This window comes from Eptesicus fuscus, chromosome 5, assembly GCF_027574615.1.
Source record: "Eptesicus fuscus isolate TK198812 chromosome 5, DD_ASM_mEF_20220401, whole genome shotgun sequence".
NCBI classification, from domain to species: domain Eukaryota; kingdom Metazoa; phylum Chordata; class Mammalia; order Chiroptera; family Vespertilionidae; genus Eptesicus; species Eptesicus fuscus.
Genome location: NC_072477.1, coordinates 11,357,164 through 11,380,183, shown reverse-complemented (window position 1 = coordinate 11,380,183; position 23,020 = coordinate 11,357,164). Strand labels below are relative to the sequence as shown.

Sequence of the window (23,020 nt, the reverse complement as noted above, 5' to 3'; positions counted from 1 at the left end):
ACTGAATTGACTATAAGTTTCTAAGCAAACGCTCCATGGGGTAATCTCATCCTCTCCATTGAAAAGATGTATAATTACATGAGTCAAATTTTATCTCTACCGCTGACTTCTTTTTATGTATCAATGTCCAGTTATCAACAGAACATCTTCATCTGGCTGTCCCAAAACATTAAAATCATTATACCTCAATTGAATTTAATCTCGTTTTTTCTCAACTCATTCCTTCTCCTCCATACCATACACTCACAACCTGAAATCCTTGGAGACAGCCTAGCTTTCTCTCTTTTCTTAGCCAAGTACCCTCCACATATCCAATCAGTTTCCAAGTCCTATTGATTCTATTTTTCAATCCTCAACCTCAGGATATGTTTTTATTGATTTTAGAGAGAGAAGAAGGGAGGGATGGAGAGAGAAGGAGAGAGAGAGAGAGAAAGAGAGAGAGGGAGAAAGAGAGAGAGGGAGAAACATCAATCTGTTGCCTCTCATACGTGCCCCGACTGGGGATCAAACCCTCAACCTAGTTATGTGCTCTGACTGAGAATCGAACCCACAACCTTTTGGTATATGGGACGATGCTTCAACCAATTGAGCCACACTAGCCAGGGCCATTCTATGTCTTTAATGTATCTGGTCCTCTTCTGTCCATCTGCGTTACTCCCAGCATTTTCCAACTTGACTCTTGCAATAGCATCTGAAGTGACCTCCCTGACTTCACTCCTAGTTATTCGAGTTGTTTTTATCCTGGTAAAACTTCTCTGATGGCTTTTTGTTGAATATGCAAACTCCACTGCGTGTTGCTCCCCACTCTTGATGACCTGTCCCTCAGCCTACCTTTGCCTCTTCTTTCCTTCCTCGCCCACTTTCCTGGTCACATGATTTCATGTTGTTGGGAAGCTTTTCCTGAGCTGCTGACTGCAGAGCTCTTTACCAACCACCCCGTGCAAGGGCACAGTCATCCCGCCCTGTGCCTTTACTGTATCTATTCACCCGGATAGGTCCTATTGAATGTATCCTATATAATAAAAGCCTAGGTGGTGTCACGCCCTTGGGTGATGCCCTTGTGCGACATCATCACAAGATGGCTGCCAAAAGATGGCTGCCACAAGATGGCTGCACACACAGCAGAGGAGGTGCCTGGTGGCTGCTCTGTGCGGTGAGGCCTGGGGGTCCTGCAGCTCTGTGTGGTGTGGAGGAGGCGGTCACGGCAGGGGAGGGCAGTTGTGGGCAATCAGGCTGGCAGGGGAGGGCAGTTGTGGGCAATCAGGCCGGCAGGGGAGCAGTTAGGGGGCAATCAGGCTGGCAGGCAGAAATGGTTAGGGGCAATCAGGCAGGAAGCACGTGAGCAGTTAGGAGCCAGTGGTCCCGGATTGTGAGAGGGATGTCCCAGATTAGAGAGGGTGCAGGCCAGGCTGAGGGACACCCCCTCCCCCCAGTGCACGAATTTCATGCACCAGGCCTCTAGTTTGTTTATATGCATCATTTACTCTGTGTCCCTTGCATCTCATAGCATGTATTTAAAAGCACATTTGCATAAAAATCAGTATCAATATATATTAAATACCTCGGTAAGAAACTGGAAAAATATAACCAACCTTCAATTTCTTTGATATTGCCTCAAAGTGCTCTATCTCTAGCACAGTGGTTCCCAACATGGGGCACACGTCCCACAGGGGTTCAATTTGATTTTTAAGGGGGGCAATTCAAGAATGAGTTAACAGTGAATTTTTTGCATTTCTTATGGTTCTAGGGGTCTCTTATTCTGTATATAAATATATATTGGGACATATTTATGCATTTCAGTTCTCTGTTATGTTTTGAAACTTTATTTGCTATTTTTTCATATCACTTCATGTTGTTATTATTTTTTAACAATTTCTTAGTGATTTCTTCCTCAGTACTTCAACTGTCCTTTCGTTCTTTTACTTTGCTCTTTCATGGATGCCATGTTCTTTGGAAGCTTGTTTAGACCAAGTCAATGGCCTTTTAGGCTTCCTCCACGTGAATAGGAGTTCACTTTTGGAATAATAAGAATTATATGTCACGGGGGCAGGGTATCAGGATTTTATAGATGCTTAGGTGGGGTGTGGCCAAAAAAAGGTTGGGAACCACTGCTCTAGCATGAAATAAATGTTGTCTGACAGAAAATTGAGGAGATCCCTGGTTGCATACATTGTTTGGTTCCCACCTCAAAGCATTTCTATGTTCCTTTGAAAAAACAATGTAATTACACCTTACTTGAATCAAGTTGATTTGATCTCCACAACCAGCCCATAAATAGTCACTACTATCATCATTGTTCTCATATCATCATCACCATCATCCCCTTTTTACACTGAGTGGTCAGATTATTATGATCTCTGAACGCATAATAATCTGGCCACTCAATGTATATCCTATATAATAAAAGGCTAATATGAAAATTGTCCCCTTGACCAGGAGTTTGACCAGCAGGCAGGCTGGCCAACCGCCCATGTCCCCTCCCCCTGGCCAGAATGGCCGACCCCACCCATGTGCGAATTCATGCACCAGGCCTATAATATATATATGTGTGTGTGTGTGTATACACACACACACACACACACACACACACACACTCACACTGAGTGGCCAGATTATTATGCGTTCAGAGATCATAATAATCTGGCCACTCAGTGTATATGCAGTGGGGAGATTCTGTGGTGGCCCTTAAGTACACAACCTGTCTCCCTTGACCACACCCGGGCCTCCTTTTCCTCATGTGTGTGATTTACTTTCTCCTAAGCCCCGAGAGCCCTCCTGTTGCCTAAGTTGTTTTTTTTGTTTGTTTCATTTTTTTGTTAACCTCACCCAAGGATATTTTTTCCGTTGGGAAAATTGGACCGAAACCTTTCAATGCGCAGGCCTAGGGCTGGCCAGCCAGGGCTTGCCTAAGTGTTCAGTGAGCCAAAAGCAGCCCAGCCTAGGCTCACTGCTGTTACTGTTGTTTCTTCTATTCTAAGCCCTGCCTTTGGGCTTAGACATTAATAGGAAACATTAGTAGGAAAAATTGTAGTTGTAACATTTCTTGGTGAAGGGGGTGGATAAGAATTACTGTCCCAAGTTTTAATAAGTGTACTCTTCCAATATCACCCGGATTCATGTCTTCAATTCTTTCCTGAACGAAGTCAAGAACCCTGCCAACCTGTGCTGGGGCAGACGTGCCTCAGCCTGGTCCCTTTCTGGTGATAAGAGGTTCAAATATAGGAAATCTGGCTTTGGAGCCCACTTCTTAATCACATGCAGTAGCTAGTTTGCCTGAGAAAACACAGTCAGTCTCAACTGAAGTTCAATGTTCTTTCCACTGACTACTCTTTATACACAGTGGGGCAAAAGTAGGTTTACAGTTGAGAGTAGGCGAAGCACAGAGTTTATTCTTGTATTATTATTTATAAACTAGAGGCCCAGTGCATGAAAATTCATGTCCTCGAGGGGGGTCCCTCAGCCTGGCCTGCTCCCTCTCACAGTTCGGGAGCCCTCAGGGGCAGGAGGCGACCTGGTGATTGGGGAAGGTGACGCCTCTATCACACCTCGGCTGCTGTCACTGTCACAGCGCACGCCTTGGCCGGCCCTGGTTACCTGAGCCTTGGGTGGCCCTGGGCAATGGGGCAGCCACCATCTGAGGCTTGCCTATGCCTCAGGCTGGCCCTGGGCGGCTGGGGGCTGAGGGGACTGAGTGCCGCCATCTTGTGGCTGTGGGCGCCACCATCTTTGAGGGCGTGGAAGTCAATTAGCATATTCCCTCCTTATTGGCTGTGGGCACTGCAGTCTTTGTGAGGGCATATTCCCTATTTATTAGATAGGATTATTGTATTATTTTCCATATGAACAACTGTAAACCTATTTTGCTCCACTTTATCCTATCTAATAAAGAGGGAATATGCTAATTGACCATCACACCCTTACAAAGATGGCGGTGCCCACAGCCAATAAGGAGGAAATATGCTAATTGGCTGCCATGCCCTCAAAGATGGCGGCACCCACAGCCACAAGACGGAGGTGCCCAGTCCCGTCAGCCCCACTGGGGGGGTGGGGGTGGGGGTAAGGCGTGCGGCACAGCCAGGCCCACTCCACGTGCCTGCCTCTGGAGTCCCCCAGTCCCCTCAACCCCCCAGCTGCCCAGGGCTGGCCCGAGGTGCAGGCAAGCCTCAGATGACGGCTGCCCAGTCACCCAGGGCAGGCCCAAGGGACGACCCAATGACTGAACAAGCAGCATGCTGCGTGGAGTGACCAGGCCAGCAGGGGGTTAGTGAGGGACGACCAAACAGCTGAACAGCAGGCTGTGTGGGGCAACCAGGCCGGTTGGGGGGAGCAGTTGGGGATGACCAGGCTGGCAGGGGGGCAGTTGGGGTGATTAGGCTGGCAGGGGGGGCAGTGAGGGGTGACTAGGCTGGCAAGGGGGGCACTTGGGGGTGACCAGGCTGGTGAGGGGGGCAGTTGGGGGTGACCTGGCCAGCAGCAGGGGGCAGTTAGGGGCGATCAGGCTGGCACACAGAGGCAGTGAGGGGCAATCAGGCCAGCAGGAGGGGAGGGGGGAGCAGTTAGGAGCAACCAGGCAGGCAGGCAAGTGAGCAATTAGGAGCCAGTGGTCCAGGATTGTGAGAGGGATGGACCAGCAATCAGACATCCCCTGAGGGGTTCCGGATTGGAGAGGGTGCAGGCTGGGCTGAGGGGACCCCCACCCCTGTGCACGAATTTCAAGCACCGGGCCTCTAGTACATACATAACCTTAGGGTGGGACACCTGTCTTGTTCATATCTGCATTCTTATCACCAAGTATAGGGCCTACACAAATAATAGTTAACCAAGAGAATATCTTATTTTATACTTTTACTTTTCTTTTGGATTAAGTTTTCATGGCCTGAATAACTACAATTTAATGTTTAAAAAAGTTTAACTTTTGACATTTAAAGTTACATTATCTCCAGTATTTGATTTCAAGCCCAATTAACCTAAAGTGATATTCAGTTGCTAGAGAGCTAATGATAAGGATCCGTGAACTGAGATCTAGCTCTGATTGTGAAACTGACCCTTTCAAAGGAATTATGTTGTTTTGCTATGCTTCATTTTCTCCAGTAGGAAAATGGCCCCAGTGATTCTTATCTACCCTCTTCACCAAAAACTGTTACAGCAATGATTTTTCCTATTAATGGCATTATATTAAAAATGATTTCTGCATTATTAGAAATGATAAAAAATACACATTCATAAAATTAACATAAATACAAATACATGACTTAAAAATAACATGTTATTACCTTTGAAAGGTACATTTTATGCTACATTTGGACATAACATTCTGCAATTTGCTAAGTATTCTGTAATTTTTCTCATCCATTTGACTTTTCTGAAAGAGAAAGAGTAACCTTCTGAAAGAAGCTAAGATGAATTATATGCTCCTAAGATATTTTAATGCTTCTATTTTGTCCCATATTTAATATATATATTATATATTTAAAAATACTTTCTGTATCCTACTTACAAAAATCTATTTCTCTCTAGGAAGTTGGCAATACTCTCAATATATACAAGGCTATTTTGAACTCCACACAGTGGTTGTTCAACTCTGGTTTTCCATTAAAATGACCTGCGAAACTTAAAAAAATACTGATTCCTCAGCCCTACCTCACACCATTTACTGAATATCTGGAGATGGACTTTGGGCATTGTATTTTTAGAAGCTTCCCAGACATCCTACAAAATACTTGACCGGCACTCCTCAACAAAGAAAGTCTGAGGAACTGTCACTGACCACAGGAGCCGAAGGAGACATGATGACTAAGGATAATATAGCATCTAAAGTGAGGTCTTGGAAGAGAAAAAGGACATTAGCGAGAAGACCCTGTGGAATATTGAGCCTAATTGCCAAATGCCAGCTTGTGTGGCCCTAACGATCTGCCACCTTAAAGCAATAAGCTGCTGCATCAGAACAGATTACATTTCTAGAGGCACTCCCATCGAAAAGCGATGCACTAATTTTAATACATGATTATAATAATCATAATCCTGAAATTAATGGCCTCCAAGATGCAAACATTTAAGAAAAAATGCTAGAAAAGGATTCTTTACAAACAAACAAAATTACTCATAACCCATTTCTCAGAAAGGTTAAGTTTAATTTTTATATCTATGAAATATGTAAGTATCTGGGTTAAATATGTCTGCATGATGGTACCCTAGGGGTTTGAGAAAATTGTGATTTATCTTTGCTCAGTGCTGTTGGCAGTTGGTTTCTTATCTATAAAGGAGATTGAGACCTGATCAGAAAGTTACTCAGTATTGAGTTAATTTTCCTCTCTTGCCTCTCCCACTGCGGTAGGAAGGAGGCAAAGAATAAAGATCCCCTGGTCTTCCATAATGAAGTCTACCTGGATTTAGCCCAGTCACACTTCTCTTTTCATAACCATTAAAGATATTTGTCATGTGTGTTGATCTTTAGAGCAAAGTCAGAATTGTGCCTGAAGAAATTACTCCGCACAAGTAAACATTGGACAAACAGCAAGTGTTTGAAGATGGTCTTTCAAAAGCTCGCTTTTAACTTTTTGCACACATTATCTTGTTTGGTAAAAATGAATAATTTATAATCCAGAATCCCTGTGCAGCATCAAATGAACAAATAGGAATAACAGCCTGTGGGTAGCCACCCAGATTATACAGCCCAGATCCCTAACTCCATGTGACATAAGGTAAAAAAAAAAAAAAAATTCTCTTTTCTCAGCCTCGCTCAGTTTCTCATCTGTAAAAAAATGAATGTATTGAACTAAGCAATCTTCAATGTTCCTTTCAATTCGGACTTTGGGATTTGGTGAGAGGGACTTCGAGAAACAGACGGGAGAGTTCTAAGATTTTAGGTGGGGCTTTGGGTTCTAATGGGCAGGATGATATTGAAAAAGCGGTTTGCAAGCTGGCGTTTCTAGAGTCGGAAGGGCAACTGATAGCGATAAAAATGGGTAAAGGAGTAAGACAGTGGCCTGCTGGAGGGTCAACTCTGTGATGGGCAGAGTAAGAAGAGCGTTCGGCTGCTAGGCAACCGCGCCTCTAAGGGGGAGGTTGAGGACCCCAGTCGGAGGTGTCTAAGTAGCGCCTCTTACTTTAGTTACGCTGCCGTCTTCTCGAAATGAATGCAACATATAGTCTTTAAAAGTTCACATTTTTTCTTGCACCACGTTTGGCAAGCCCTAGCGTATGGGCACGCCCGCAGCTGAGTTCTGTTTGCGGTGTTTTGTTTTGTTTTTTTTTTCTGTCTCCTGTTTTCAGGCGCAATGTTGGGCTCCTCTCTGACTAGGCCCCTGTCGCCGAGTTGCCGGGCAGAACTGGACGCTGCCCGCTCCTCGGTGCAGCCCTCCCCGGGGTCCGTCCGTGGTCCTTCCCGGGCAGCCCTGGGCAGCCATGGGCCCAGAGATGGAACCGCTGTTCCTGGCCTGGAGCTATTTTAGGCGCAGGAAGTTCCAGCTCTGCGCCGATCTGTGCACGCAGATGCTGGAGAAGTCCCCTTACGACCAGGTACCCGCCAGACCCCGTCAGCCCTGCGGATCCTGGGGACGAGGCCGAGGGTTCCGGGGGTGCCCAGGCCTCCGGGTGGGGGCTCCGGGGAGGAAGGCCCAGAGTCAGGTGGACTGTGTGGTTAGCACAGACGCCGGGAGCGAGACCCCTGGAGCCGTGGCCGGCGGGTGCCTGTCCGCGGCGTACCCGAGTCCCGGAGGGACCCCCACGGTGGCTGTGCCGTGGTAACCCCCTCCTCAAACTTTGGCGGTGCCTTGACTTCCTTCAAGGGTCCCAGAAAGGAACACTTAAGTCCCTGATTTTTTGCTTGCATATGGATGGGCTCTTAAGCTCGCTGCATGTGCGTTGTTAATTTCTAAAACAATTCTATAGAAACTTAAGGATCCGTAACTTTCTACCTCCTGTTGCAATAGCTGCCTTTTTTTTTTTTTTTCTTTTGGATTAAATGTGTGATCCTCCCACTTCATCTTACACTGTTACCCAAGAGTGAGGAGCCTTTGATTTGGGGGCATTGAGTGCAACTTGAGGCCAATAAGACAAGTTAGAGGAACCCAGGAAGGGAAAAGATACATTTATTATTAGGAGAGAGAGATTGGGGAAGGGACGGAAATTTCCCCCTAAAAGAAGAAATGGTGGCATTGATTAAAAGAGATTTTAAGTAAACTACAGTGATAGTTTAACTTCTCTTAAAAGTGTAATATTCAGTAAAGCGGATGAATAGGTCATATACTTGATGCATGTGAGAGGTACAGGTCTGGTTGACAGGTAATTCCTGGAAGAGGCAAAAAGGAGTAAAAGGGAGAATAGGAGCAGAGCTGTGGCAGTTTGTCAGGGCTTCTAGTACATGCAAAATAGAGTTCTTGTTTCCCAGCTTTTCCTCTAGTTAGAAAAAAAAAAATGAGGGGAGATGCATAAGCAGAGGCATGAGTGTGAACACTCCCAGGAGGCTCTGCGGTAGGTCCCAGCAAATGGATGGAGGATAACCTGTTGAGGTGGACGTTTTGGCCTTCAGATAGATAGTACATCTCCCCTAGAACAATCCACGTTGGTGGAAATGCCAAGCTAGGTTCTCTTTGTGTTAGTTAATAGGATTGTGTTTCTGTGGGCAAGTATTTTTCCAAGTGTGCTTCTTGGGACAGTAAGTACCCCGGATGCTGTTAAAAAACAACACCAAAACTTACCATAATCCAATAGGGGAATCATGACAAAATATTGACCCATTTACGTTTGTACCACAAAAATTAGTTCCAGACCTGTGATGTACCAGACATGGTTCTAGGCACAATGGTTTTCAAGATCTATGTGATCAAGAACAATGATTAATGTTTCACCAGGAATAGGAGTTTAGCTTGATGTTATCTTGCAAAACTGGGCTTTTGGTATCTGGATAGGGCTGCGGAAAAGTTTACAGGGTTCGTTCATGTTAGTTATCCTTTGAGCCAACCTTTAAACACCATGCTTTTGGACTGTGTGCTTTTCTTAGTACCAGGTTAGGTATTTTGGGCCCAATTGTTATTTCAATTTGGACATATTTCCCAGTCTGCTTTTCCCAAGCTTGAAGAAATCCTGCTTTTTTCTTAATTAAAAAAAGTAAATATTTGTGTTAAGAGTACTGATGTAATTAAGGAAGAGCTTTAGGAAGCTTGAGGAGGTTCCTTTGGGTAAAAACTTGACAACTGCTCTTTCCTTTCCTTAGAACGAGTCCAGGATGGCAGATCTGTAAGGTATTCACAGAGTCTGGCCCCCAGGGGCTGCCGTTGTGTATTTGCTGAATGAGTGCATTAATCATATGCATGGATGCGTTTTGATGGCATTATTTATGTTTATGAAGATCATCCTAACATCCTAATTGCCTAATTGCAAGGGTCACCCCCAACCCTTGCCCCTCAAACTTTTTTTTTTTAAATGACCTCCCTTCTCTCACACTTCTTTTAAAAAAAAATACATTTTTTATTTCAGAGAGGAAGGGAGTGGGAGAGAGAAATAGAAACATCAATGATAAGAGAGAATCATTGATTGGCTGCATCCTGCCTGCCCCACACCGGGATCGAGCCCGCAACCTGGGCATGTGCCCTGACTGGGAATCAAACTGTGACCTCCTGGTTCATAGGTCGATGCTCAACCACTCAGCCTTGCAGGCCAGGCGCCCCTCATCCTTAATTCTCAGGACCATTGGTTCTTAAATGTACATTTATATTTTCAAATAAATGCATTTGCATTATGGACATAACTTAATTCATTTCTTGTTAATTAGTCCGGAAAATTCTTCCTGGATCCCTCCAGGAGAGTGTTTCTAATCGTAATTATCCTCCCTGGTATTTATCCTGTGCCACCAAACTGGTTTTGGTACAAATGAGTGATTTTGAAGCAGTGCTGGGATACATAGAAGAACAAGGAAATGACAGTATTTCTTTGGAGTGCCAAATGGATTAATTTTTGCTCTTACTTTTTTCCAAAACAAAATAGCTTTTGCTTTTGATGTTGTTGTTTTTTCCCCCCACTTTTTATTTTGCTTATTTTTCTCCCAGATGAGGAGAACCTTTCCAAAGTGATTTGTTATTTGTTAATCTTTGTACTGTATAAGCTTGTCCAGGGAGCTTCAAAAAGATAACATTTCAGTCTTGATACATCAGCCTTTTTGGATGAAGCCCATCTTTGAGACTATTTTACATTTACTTCTCCTTTAAGAGATATCATTTTGGCATACTTCCATCAAAAATATTTAATTAGTGCCTTGTGCTTTTTATTGGGACATTTGGGTTTTATTTAATTTTGATTCTTGTCAAAATTGAGGTAGTCCGGTTGGCCAGAGAGGTCTGATGTACTATGGAATAGCATGTTTCCTTAGAGTAGTACATTTTTATATGGACACAGAAGAACTGAAGGGTAGGTTGAGTGTACTAACGTGGTGGTTGATAATGGGAAAAGGTTCATGAAGAAGGTGGATTCTGAACTGCTTTTCCCAGGAGCTGAATGGTGAGACACAGGGCAGGGTCTATGAGCAGGAAGGGCACTCATTAAGGTTCTGATCAGTTAAGAGTAAAGAGAGAAGGATAATTGGTTAACTTAGCATAGTTTCCCCGTTTGATAAAGTACGGTAAGAACAAGCCATTCATAGAGAGGCATTGTCTTTTTTCAAAGTGTTCTTTAAATCGTGACTGAAGAAGTGGTTAAAAGTGACAAGATGTGAAAGGGAGAACCGCCTTCCACACACCCGACTGACCCCGAGGGAGAGGTTGCTTTTACAGGATGTGGGTCATCCTGATTAGTTGCTTAATCTGATTACTGTTCTTTGTGTTCCATATGTCAGATTCATGGCTTGAAACCCAGTTCTGATATTTTAGCTCCATTATATCTAAACAGTTCATAAAACGGAGGTTTTTCGGGCACTGAGTTTGTTTGTTTGTTTGTGTTTTGTTTTTGTTTGACAATGGGTTAGATTTCCAAATGATTAAAATCAGTGATTCTGCAAGCAGTGTATCATAATAGGGGTCACGCACATTCTCCTTCCCCACCCCAAGTCTCTGCTTGCAGTGAGAGATGTTACCGAGAGGAAGAGGTTAATATTGTAAATGGTTTGAAGGTGGAGAAAAGGCTAAGAGCCACTGGCTTAGATGAAAGATAGGGAATCAGGGCTCCCCTGTGACTTATCTGTTAGTAGCTGGTTGAGACAATGATCTAGAGATCCAAACCAAAAAGCATCTTTCTGTATGATTATCTAATTTATTTCCTCTTTGGGGCCATGGAGACTTAGCCACACTTACTCTTTTGATTCTGTACCTTATGGAGCAGTTCATTTTATGATTTTATATTCCTGCTGAATTATACAGATTACATTCCCACGTGGCTACTTGGTCACTAAATCTCCCTAACCTTCTGAAATCCATCCATTTCTCTGTTCCCTTACATTCCCCCCCCCCTTCCTGTTATTGTTAAATTCTGAATAATAACTCAGAAGAGTAGGTTCATTAGCTGGAGTGAGTATTGGTGGCCATTAGGAAGTCGCATTCAAAATTATCTGGAGACTTAACTCCCTGAAGTATTAACAGCAACCTAAGAGAAAGCCTTCCCGTAGGGAGGAAGGGAGGAGACAAACTGATGTGAGTTGAAGTTGATGCTAATGAGTGTTTGCTGGTTGTAGGCGGTGCCACTCTGCTGTCCATGTCCTCTTGCTCACTTTGAAGGAGATCCAAAGAGAAGTTTTAATTTGTGTGCCTAACTGGGAGTTCCTTCTGAGCCCTGACAAGGGAAGTAATAGAGAGTTTGGTGCTTTTTCATTCATTATGTAGATGTTTTTATAGAGAAATTCTGTGTGATTGATCACTCCTGTCAAAGGTGCTACCACCTTACACTTCATTGACAATGATAGTACATATGAAAGAATTCCAAAAATTATTAAATTTTCTTAAAAGTGCAAAGTTTTATGCTATAAAGTGGGCACTATTACTCCAATAGGAGCGGAGGACTAGGTAATGGAGGTTGCATGACTTGCTCAAGGTCACGCACGCAGCCAAGCGGCTCCTGAGGACCAAGCCCAGGTCTTCTGACTCTAGGGCTAGGCCTGGCGCTTTCTACTCAACTGTGTGGATATCCATGGAAATAATTTGCTAGACCAAGCGAACCTCACCTGTGGTTCCCTATAGAGGTGGATTAATTGAAATCACAAAACTATAGTTGAGAGAGATCCAAAGATGTCTCAGTGATTTTAAAAAAGTTTTGCCTTATCTCTAAATTACAACATCCTGAGTCTTTTCTTGTCATAGTCCTGCTGCTCCTGATGGACCTCCAGGCCAGCCCTGCCTGGCCTTGGTCTCGCCACGCCGTACAGTAGTCTGCTGTCCAGCCTTGCTATGATCTCACATTCTCAGCAAAGTACAAGCTGTTGGCCCAGAATGTCTAGGTTCAGATACTGCCTGTACACCTTGACCTCAGAGTTTTCTCATCTGTAAAATGGGGATGATAATGTACCTACCTCAAAGGGTTGTTGTGAGGGTTAAGTTCATGAATACATGGTAAGTGATCAAAAATGTTAGCTGCTATTGTCCCTATATAGCTAGAGATATTTGCATGTAGGATTCTGTCATTTATGTTTTTCTGAAAGGATTGTTGGTAATATGGAAAGCATCTGTGAGGTGTGTCCAGTGAATTGATGATAAAATGATGTTGAATGTAGTTTATAAATCATAGGCACTCAGTAATTTCCAGAATAATCTCTCACCCTTTTCTCGGACTTCCTTCTCTCTCATGTGTTCTTTTCTCCCCTCCAACTAAGTCATCTATAATTGGTCCATAGCTTGACTATAGCATTTAACATATTGTATTGTAATTCATTGCGTTATGTGCTTTCCCCCATAGAATGTTTTCGGCGCCTAGCAGAGTGCCAGGGATGCCGGGAGAATGTGGTGGAATTAATGCGTTCTCTGCCTCCCTCTCCTTTAGGCCTTGTCTCCATCTTCCATTCATACAACCTCACCTGCCTCACCATCTTCTCATCCTCTAGGCCTCTAATTTTCCTCGCTCACCTTCTCATTTCACATCATGTTCCTACATGCTTTTTAGCTGTATGGTAAATTGTACATGTATTCCTGAGGGACCGTGGGATGAGACAGAGCGAGCACAGAGGCCTTCATCTGAGAACAGAGTGCTCTGAGGCTGAGCTGCCGGTTTCAGTTTGGCCACTGGGGGATCTTCCTGCCCTTGGCAGAATAACAAGCATCTTCTTTAGTTGTTTTCTTTTCCGTTTCAAGCGTTGTCTACAATCACCTGTGGTAAGCTTTCCACCCCCCCCTTTTATATGGAACTTAGGTCTCTCCCACACTTTACCCTTCAATCCTGCCTTATTATTTCCAACTCATTTTTTTAATCTCCAAGATGCACTGGCAAGAAAGAGCTGTGGCTCTTTGTATAACCTTGAGCAAATTACAAGACATCTCTGCATTTGTTTTATTATCTGTAAAATGGATAATAACACTTACCTGCCTCTCTCAGATGGTTGTTATGAAACTCAAATGAAATAATGGGTCAACAGACATGTATACAAATAACCAGAAAAAAAGAATAGAAAGGGGTGACTTTTGTCATTTCATTTCCTGTGTATCAGTGTGTTTCTCTAAGTATGGACTGTGGGAAATCTGTACTTTTTCTAGATCTTTCTTACGCACAGTGGCATTGAAAACCTCCCGTTGCTATGCATTCTCAGCTGCTGTTTTGTGTTTGGTTCAGCTGATTGATAAATATTCTCTAAAGCCCACCCTCTAGGGCCCTCACTTTGCAGCCTCGCTTGGCCTTTGTCTCCCGTGTTCCTATCGTGTGCCACGCTAAAGAAATCACTTATCCTCACATGGTGACCGGAAGGTTTACACATTGCCTGTGCACATAGTAATTCTTTTTTTTTTTTTTATATTTTTATTGATTTCAGAGAGGAAGGAAGAGGGAGAGAGAGAGAAACATCAATGATGAGAGAGAATCATTGATTGACTGCCTCCTGCACACCCCCTACTGGGGATCGAGCCCGAAACCGAGCATGTGCCCTTGACCGGAATCGAACCCGAGACCTTCCAGTCCGCAGTCCAATGCTCTATCCACTGAGCAAAACCAGCTAGGGCGCACATAGTAATTCTTAAATAAATATGTAGGGCAGGCGTCCTCAAACTACGGCCCACGGGCCACATGCGGGTGTTTTTACGGTTTTGTTTTTTTACTTCAAAATAAGATATGTGCAGTGTGCATAGGAATTTGTTCATAGTTTTTTTTAAACTATAGTCTGGCCCTCCAATGGTCTGAGGGACAGTGAACTGGCCCCCTGTTTAAAAAGTTTGAGGACTCCTGATGTAGGGTATTGTTTTTTGGATTTTAGAGCTGTAGAAAGCAAGGCTAGCAAAGATCTCTCCCTCCCCGCCCCCGACTGTCACCCCCCATCCCTTCCTATTTCTGTTTCTTAGTAGATTCAATAAAACACACTCAGGTATTCAACAGAGGCTATTGATATAGACATGTAAGTGTAGATGTCTTATAAATAAATTTGTTATAAGTCTGATTTTTTACCAATGGATTTCTATTTAATTTGGACAGAAAATATCCTGAGTTATCAGCACCTGGCACTGATATATATTACATAGTCTATTTATAAAAATTTCTCAGCACATTACAGTTAGAATTAATTTCTTATCCTCAGCCACCAATCCCATTGCATTTATGTGAACTAAAGGGTTTAGAGTATGTAGATTTTCCTTCTCCTCCCTAAGTGATTAAAGTCTGATATTTTAACCACCATATAAAGAAATGTTTCCTTGGTACAATTGTCAAATTATTTTTAATTTGGGGAGTTGTTGTGTCTTCTTTAAATGAGCAGTTAAGATATCTTCTCTGTGCTCTAAATGAGGTTAGAGTACTTAGAATTTTCTGATCATAGAGAATTTAGTGCTCTTCAGAGTATATTAGTTTTGCAGAACTGAGAGCACTTATGGAGAAAAATTAAAGTTAATATTTTCATTTTTATTGAATGAGTTTGAATTCATCTACAAATAGTTGGTTAGTCAGTAAGACTTTTTATTTTAGAAACTGTATTTCTTTAAAATGTATACTACCAACAATAAAGAATTTAAATAATAAAAAAAAATGTTTGCTACCTTCTTAATGCTTCCCAGGAACCAGGTCCTGAATTGCCGGTATCTCAGGTAAAGGCTTAGCTGCAGCCTTTAGTTTAGAGAATACTTTAATTATTATTGCTTAGTTGTTGCTATAGACTAGAAAATCTGCTGCCTATCTACCTGTCGTGTTATAAAATTAGCCGTATGTAGGCATTCTGTACCTTCTTATGTAACTATTATATTCCTAATGCTTTTGTGTTTGTGGATGGGTAGTCTTATGGAACTCATAGAGTCTATTCAGTAAGCCCTGGTGCTTAAATAGAAATAACCAATATTGACCAGAAGGATAACAGTAAGGGAAGGAAGGGGAACCAGGATCTTAGAAAGGGAGCAACAAGTTAGCAGAGCCACAGGTGTCTGAAAAGACTGTGATGGATAGGACATGTCTTGAGTAGAACAGCCCGACTCTGGTTCAGAAGGTCTTGGTTATGGACAGAGGTGCTTGTCACAGTGAAAACGAAAGGAAGGGACCCTGCCAGACAGCCACCTCTACCAAATCAACTTGGTTAGAGGTAGGAGGTGGTCGTGCTAACTGGGTAAGATACAGCAAATGAGGGAGAGAAGGGGTCTCGTTAGGGGAACACCTGGCCAGTGAAGCTTTTAGTCCAAGTGGGTTTCCAGGAAGTGTGAGAATTAGGAGAAGAGAGGAAAGAGCTGTAAATCAGAGAGCTTAAATATTGCCAGGTGTTTGCCCTCCCAAATGAGAGAGAATTTTAAGTGTTTTCCAGGTAAATAGGCGATTTGAACCTTATATAGGGCCCATATGGATAATCATCAAACCTTTTAGAAGAAAGCAATATACAAAGTGCTCTTATAGAGGCCTGTGAGTATTAAAGAGACACCATAAATAGGTTAAAATGTAGTACCCTGTCCTTTAAAAGTATGCCATTTGTCTCTGAAATGTTTATAACCATGATTTCCAAATTGATAGATGGTGCAAAACTATTTTTTGCATACTATGCACAAGTCATTTAAGAAGGACCTAAATTATAAATGGAGCAAGTAGTGGGCTTTTTTGTTTTCACTAATTTTGGAGGATTTTGATTAAAATTAAAATATCAATAATTTGCATGGTTTTAAAATCATAAATGGCATTTGAAAGTTTCAAATTAGCACAGGGACTTCATGAAAGATCTGTACTTAGTATTATTTTCCTGTTATGATACTGTAGACCTAATTATCCAGTGGATAGTGAGCTAAAAGAATAAAAAGTGAACAAGGCTGACTGGATTCTTTTGAGCTCATTATTTACACTTTTTGCCTCTCTCTTCTTTGGCATATTTTTACAACTTCAAAATAAATAAGGCTTTGCAATAATAAATCAATATTTTGTGCCTAAATTTTCACCTTCATAGCCTAGACCCGTGGTCGGCAAACTGCGGCTCGCGAGCCACATGCGGCTCTTTGGCCCCTTGAGTGTGGCTCTTCCACAAAATACCACGGCCTGGGCGAGTCTATTCTGAAGAAGTGGTGTTAGAAGAAGTTTAAGTTTAAAAAATTAGGCTCTCAAAAGAAATTTCAATTGTTGTACTGTTGATATTTGGCTCTGTTGACTAATGAGTTTGCCGACCACTGGCCTAGACAGTGTCAGATGTTGCTGATTTTTATGTTGTCAAAATCGGGTTAGACAGACTGTTCTTAATAATAACCTAGCAAAATTGTTTCATACATGCTTTTAACTACTGGCCTTGCATTCTGTATTAAGAGGAACTGAACAATTTAAATATGTTGCCCTCAGTCAGTATAATTTTTGCCTTTTGAAATGTTTATTTTTATAACTAAACTTGGATTAACTCACAGAAGGGAGAACAAGTCAGTATTTTCCTGATATTAGCCAACAGGTATTTGCCTCCAGAATAATGTCCTGCAGTCTAACTCAGTAGGTGAATGAGATGGGGTTATGTTTCACAGATAAAAAAGGAAAATATTTGATGTGATAATCACTCAGATTGGGAGAATCTGTGCTTTTCTTCTTTAAAAAAAACTTCCTTAAACATCTATTATTTTTTGTGGATCTCACAGTACTTGCAGTACATAATATTCAAATTATTTACATAAATTGCCTGACCTTGTCATTTTTCAACAAGTTAAACATATCTAATAAAGCTAATTTATATTGTTATTCAGATTCAAGGGGCAGTTTGGGATCATAGGTTGTGCTTTATTATGCATTTTATTTTAATCACTGATTAGTTTTGAGCTTGAAAAATAATTTAAACAGGCAGAGGATTTTGGAGCTGTAAAACATACTTGGCTTTTTTCCAAAATAAATTTTAAAAAATTTGTTTAAAGCCAAAGCCCCATCTGCTGTTTTTTATTAAAATCTCAAGAATTGTTCACATTGCCAAGAGCAGTTCTTTGAATACAATCTGATGTTTAATCCAGCAGTGATATGTGAGTTTCAAGGTCAGTTTTTTGTTAGGATAGAAGGAAAGTCAGGAAGATTAATATTTGAAAATACTGGTGAAATTTAAAATTTAATAACGGTTTAAGTAGATTTTATTATAGAGCTTTAAATATAAAAAAATTTATGTAATTATTTCTACTTTCTTAAAAATTAGATTTTAGAAATTGGAGCTCTACCTTTTTGAAAAAGTGAATTCTTATGGAATAAAATTTTAAAAAATGCTCTTATTTGGCTTCTGAAGTATTTATTCATTTGTGTAGGGAGGGAATAGTGGATTTACTTTCCTATGTTTTGCTTAGCCTAATGTAAGAAAATTTGCACCTCTTTAATATTTGAGAGGTTAGTAGGAAGATAGATATCAAAAACCATGATGGTATAAACTATGAGATAAAGCCTGGACATGAAAATAATTTAAAAAGATGTGCTTGGATAGTTAATACCCAATATATAAATGATACTATAATAATAAAAACTTGGCTTTTAGAAATTCTACTTAATGAGGACTCCACATCTTGGTTTTGAAGTTTCATCAGCTCTTCCTCATCAGGATAAAAATTCATAAACCTCACTGTGGCATACAGGGCCCATCAGCTATCTGCTTCTGCCATTTTCTCTGGCTTCTCCTCTGATTGCTGCCTCAGCGGGACCTGATTCTACAACCATACTCAGCTCTCTCAGAGCTGCCAAACTAGCCTGCTTCTGGCCTGTTGTTTGCTTTACCTGGCATAAGCTTTCTAGTCTTGGTCAGCATGTCCAAACTCTTCTCTACTCTCCCCTCTACCTCAAGGCAGCTGGGTGCCTTTCTCCCCCAGTAGCTCCAGAATTTTGCTATTACACTTTCCCCGTAGCACTGCAATTCTCATGTGCTAGAACTAGGACTGTGGCCTACTTATCTCTGTTCCCAGGACCTGGCAAGCCGTAGGTGCTCCTGAGTTAAGTACTGGAATGAACCACGGAACCAGCAAAGCCCACCTCCTGGTTTACTGTTCCAGCAGAAAATGTGCAGTCCTTCTTCCTGTCCACCAGAGGGTGCTGAGCAAAGAATGTCCTGAAAAATGGAAGCCATCACCTTAGGAGCCTAAATATGCCGTGAAGATAGTCTTCTTTATTCCCATTAAAATGAAAGCATGAAGATTTTTAAATCTTCTATTTAAATTTTTAAAATATATACATTCCAATTACTTTAGCCTACAAAGAAATCTCGACTTTCTAATTCCGATAAAACTATTTTCCATACCACTTGCACTGCTTTGCCTTGCCTTATATTCCAATAGGTGATGTGTTCCAGGAAATTAGGATCCAAGTTTTATTCTCATGCTTCCTTCTCAGAACCTAGCCCAATGCTCTATTTAGAAGGTACTCAATAGATGCGGACTGACTGACTGCATGCCTCTTGGGTTCCTTGTGTGAGGACCCTTTGGACCTCTTAGTGCCCTCATGTGTTCTGCTCTCTGTCCCTTTGCCTTCACTCAGCAGGTATGGTGAGCTCTAAACCGCCCAAGTTTCCCTTGCTGCTACTTCCTCTAGACTATAAGTCAGCTCTATGCTGCGACTGCAAGACTTGCCTTCTCTCCATATTGTCCATAGGACAGACACTGAGCTTTGTTGTTCTCTGCCCCTGATAAAGTAGTTTTAAGTGTTTAACAAGACATAGAATTGTGCACACCTTTATATCTAATTTTTTCAGGTAAAGCAAAGCTGATATTTTCTAGATTCCTTAATTACTTTTTTCTTTCCCCTAGCTCCACTTTCTAGCAGGTTTTCTACTGGCTACATCACAAAGCAACCAAGATTATGTTGACTAATTATTGGGAGGAGTTGATCTTAGTTAATTCAACATTTTTGGAATACTTATTGTGTAAAAAAAACACCAAAGATGTTATTGAAAATTAACAAATTAACAAAGAAAAAGGCTCATTTCCTAGGGAACGGAGGGCTAAACCTATGCTCAAATAATTATAACGTCTGTCAAATATGGTAAGTACATAATAATAGAAGCTTGAAGAGAATGCTCTGTGAGACAGACGATAGGGAAGTAGGTTTAGAGTTGAACTATAAGGGAAGTCATCATGAAGGACTTGATCCTGAGGGAGGACAGAAGGAGCATGGTGGTTATATCTTTACCCATTTGTTGTCAAATTATTCTAGTAAAATTTTCTCTAAAGCTCTTTTATCTATAAAAAGGCATGTTAGAAGGCTCACAAGCTAATTATCACACTTTTATTTATTAGGTAATTGATATATTAGTTGTTTCATGACCTTTTCTTCTTAGGTTCTTGACATGGCCCTTTAAATTAGTATAATGCATTAAGTGGTAAACATGCTTAATAAAAAATCCTATATGATAAAAGGCTAATATGCAAATTGACTGAACAGTGGAACAACCAGTCACTATGACGCGCACCGACCACCAGGGGGCAGAAGCTCAATGCAGGAGCTGCCCCCTGGTGGTCAGTGTGCTCCCACAGGGGGAATGCTGCTCAGCCAGAAGCTGGGCTCATGGCTGGTGAGCGCAGCAGCTATGGCGGGAGCCTCTCCCACCTCTGTGACAGCGCTAAGGACCCCTTGGGGGATGTCCGACTGCCGGCTTAGGCCCGCTCCCCCTAAGTCAGCAGGCAAACGTCCCCCGAGGGGTCCCGGACTGTGAGAGGGAGCAGGCCAGGCTGAGGGACCTCCCCACCCCCAGTGCACGAATGTCATGCACCGGGCCTCTAGTCTATAATAATAAAAGCATAATATGCTAATTAGACTGAACGTCCTTCCAGACGAAGCCAGGGCTGTGAGGGCTGAGCCCCTTGCACGAATTTTGTGCACTTAATCTCTAGTTAGATACTAATGAAGGATGGCTGGCTTCTACAGGCTTTGCAGTACTTCTAATGCTGTTTAATATGTGCTTATTTTATCCATGCTTTGTAGGCAGCTTGGATTTTGAAAGCACGAGCACTAACTGAAATGGTATATGTCGATGAAATTGATGTTGATCAGGAAGGAATTGCGGAAATGATACTGGACGAAAATGCTATTGCTCAAGTTCCACGTAAGTGTTGGTTTTTCAGTTAAGTAAATGAAATGCCATTAGGAGGAAGAAATCTTGTGTTTACAAATACGTAGTCAGGTATTGCATGTTTAAAAAATTCTTATGGCACACCAGTTGAAAATCACTGCTGTAAGCCTTTGCTGAATGGGTTAGTACTACTTACCTGACAGACTTAGTGTGAAGATTAAATATGATGACATAAGTAACCTGATAGACACTCAATAAATATTAGTCTCAAACACATTTCCCTAAAATGTATTTCCTGTTATTAATGTCTTTTGCACCAGCACATTTCTGAAAATTCATTAGCTGACAGTCTTTACAGTTTTATAAATAATATATAAGTTGAATTCACTGTCTCATCTCATAGGCCCTGGCACATCCTTGAAACTCCCTGGAACTAATCAGACAGGAGGGCCTAGTCCAGCCATCAGGTATGCACTTCTATTTAATAACTTCTGCCACTAAAGATTGTCCAGACTGTTAGAGACTCTTCCTTTATTGATCTTCTTTGTATTTGAACCATTTACAATCGTCACAGGCCAATCACTCAAGCTGGAAGACCCATTACAGGTTTCCTTAGACCCAGCACACAGAGTGGCAGGCCAGGCACAATGGAGCAGGCCATTAGAACGCCCAGGACCGCCTACACGGCTCGCCCTATCACCAGCTCGTCCGGAAGATTCGTCAGGCTGGGCACGGTGAGTTGTCAGAGCCTGGCACTGCCAAAGTAATATTATGTTACATCACTTTTCACTGTTCTTATAGTAGAGAATTATATGGAAGGTTTTTAAAGGTGATTCTTTTACATTATGTTGCCTTTATATAATTTTTATGCATAATTTTAATTTGTGTTTCAAGAGAACATTTTCTATTTCTTGTTTTATCATTTTCTCCATAGGCTTCCATGCTTACAAGTCCGGATGGACCTTTTATAAATTTATCTAGACTGAATTTAACAAAATATGCCCAGAAACCTAAATTGGCAAAGGTATGTACTTAAAATTATGTTAGGAAGTTATATTAGAAGTATTATTTTAATAACATTGTAGGAAATGGATACAAATTTATGAAGGAAAGCCCATGTTTTTATTAAAATGGATATGTTTAATTGCTATCTATGTAAAGTTCCTCTTAGTTGGAGTTAAGTAAAGTCAGTCAGAAATAAAGCATATACAGTGTACCATTATTCTAGGAAATTCTTTTTTTCCTTATAAAGAACAGTAATTTAGAGCAAGGAAAGCAGATACGCAGCAGCATTTTCAGGGAGTGAAGCTAAGGAGGTCATCTCCATGTGTGTGTATTTTTTTTTTTCTTTTCTTTTTCAGCTTGGCCGATTCTCAGAAAAACAATTTTCTATCCTTGAGGATTTCAGGACTGTCAAAGAGAAGATAAAAAACATGTACTCCTTCTAATTAGTATTTAATCAGGCATCTCAATAAGGATTACTCAAGCCAGACAGTGGCAAGCCAGACAGTGGCAAGCCATTAGTAATTCTAACTACTCAAAGATTAAATGCTCCTTTAAATTAAAGTGGGAGCGAAGGAGGGAGGGATGGAGAGAGACAGAGAGAAAGAAAGAGAGGGAGAGGGAGACAGAGAGGGAGAGAGTGAGAGTCCATGACTTTTCCAGTATAAAAATACTTGGAGGTGAGCATGGAATAATTCAGAGCCAGGAGCCCTTCTCTTCTGGAAACTGGTTTAAGCCTAGCTCAGGTTTTTAACTGTAATCTCTGTGAATTCTGTACATGAGTCCTGAGCTCATTCCTAATCTCAATTCCAGTGGCATTTAACATATTTGCTAAATATCAAACACTCCAGGAAACCGAAATGGATACGAGCTATACAGATTGGAGTTTAAACCAGGAAGAGAAATGCTAGTAGGTAGAAAGGGACTCAGATTAGAGTAGTGCTGCTGATATTTTCCTAGATTCTTATTTGACAGCAGCCCCGTCAGCTTCATTCAGCAGAATCATGAAGCTTTTCTCAGTTCTCTCATTTCTCTGTGTGAGAGTGGAGTGTTAAAAGCAGCCCGTATGGAGTATCTGGTTCCCTGCCTTTTCAGCCATTTACTTGAGGTGGCTGGATGGCTGGTCGACACCAGTGCTGTGTCCTTACCAGGAAGTTCAGTCAGTGGAGGCATTTCCCACAGTTAACTTCTGATGCTTCCAGGACAGACCTGTCTGTGTTACTCGATTTAGACTGAACTAGATTTTGTACTTTTTTAGTGGGTTGCAGAAGTGATGCCAGGTTTTTCTGTCTTTGGTCCCCAACTTGCTTGGCTCCTCAGAACTCATTTCTAATGTTGGCATATTGCTTGGGGTGTCTGTGTGACTCGACTCCTTAGCACTGTCTCAGGTGTTGTAACATCTTTTTCATGGCAGTGGTAACACCAACTGCACTCTGAACT

General features: G+C 41.7%; 1 protein-coding gene across 1 annotated transcript in view; it reads left to right on the top strand.

Annotated features, from left to right (window-relative positions):
* The first annotated feature begins 7,336 nt into the window (after positions 1–7,336).
* TTC8 (tetratricopeptide repeat domain 8) overlaps positions 7,337–23,020 on the top strand; it is a 35,210-nt gene continuing 19,526 nt past the window's right edge. The window contains exons 1-5 of the mRNA XM_008148411.3: positions 7,337–7,518; positions 20,491–20,611; positions 20,982–21,045; positions 21,153–21,312; positions 21,513–21,602. Of these exons, the coding sequence (XP_008146633.1) occupies positions 7,405–7,518; positions 20,491–20,611; positions 20,982–21,045; positions 21,153–21,312; positions 21,513–21,602 (549 nt within the window). The 5' untranslated portion in view covers positions 7,337–7,404. The remainder of the gene's footprint in view (positions 7,519–20,490; positions 20,612–20,981; positions 21,046–21,152; positions 21,313–21,512; positions 21,603–23,020) is intronic.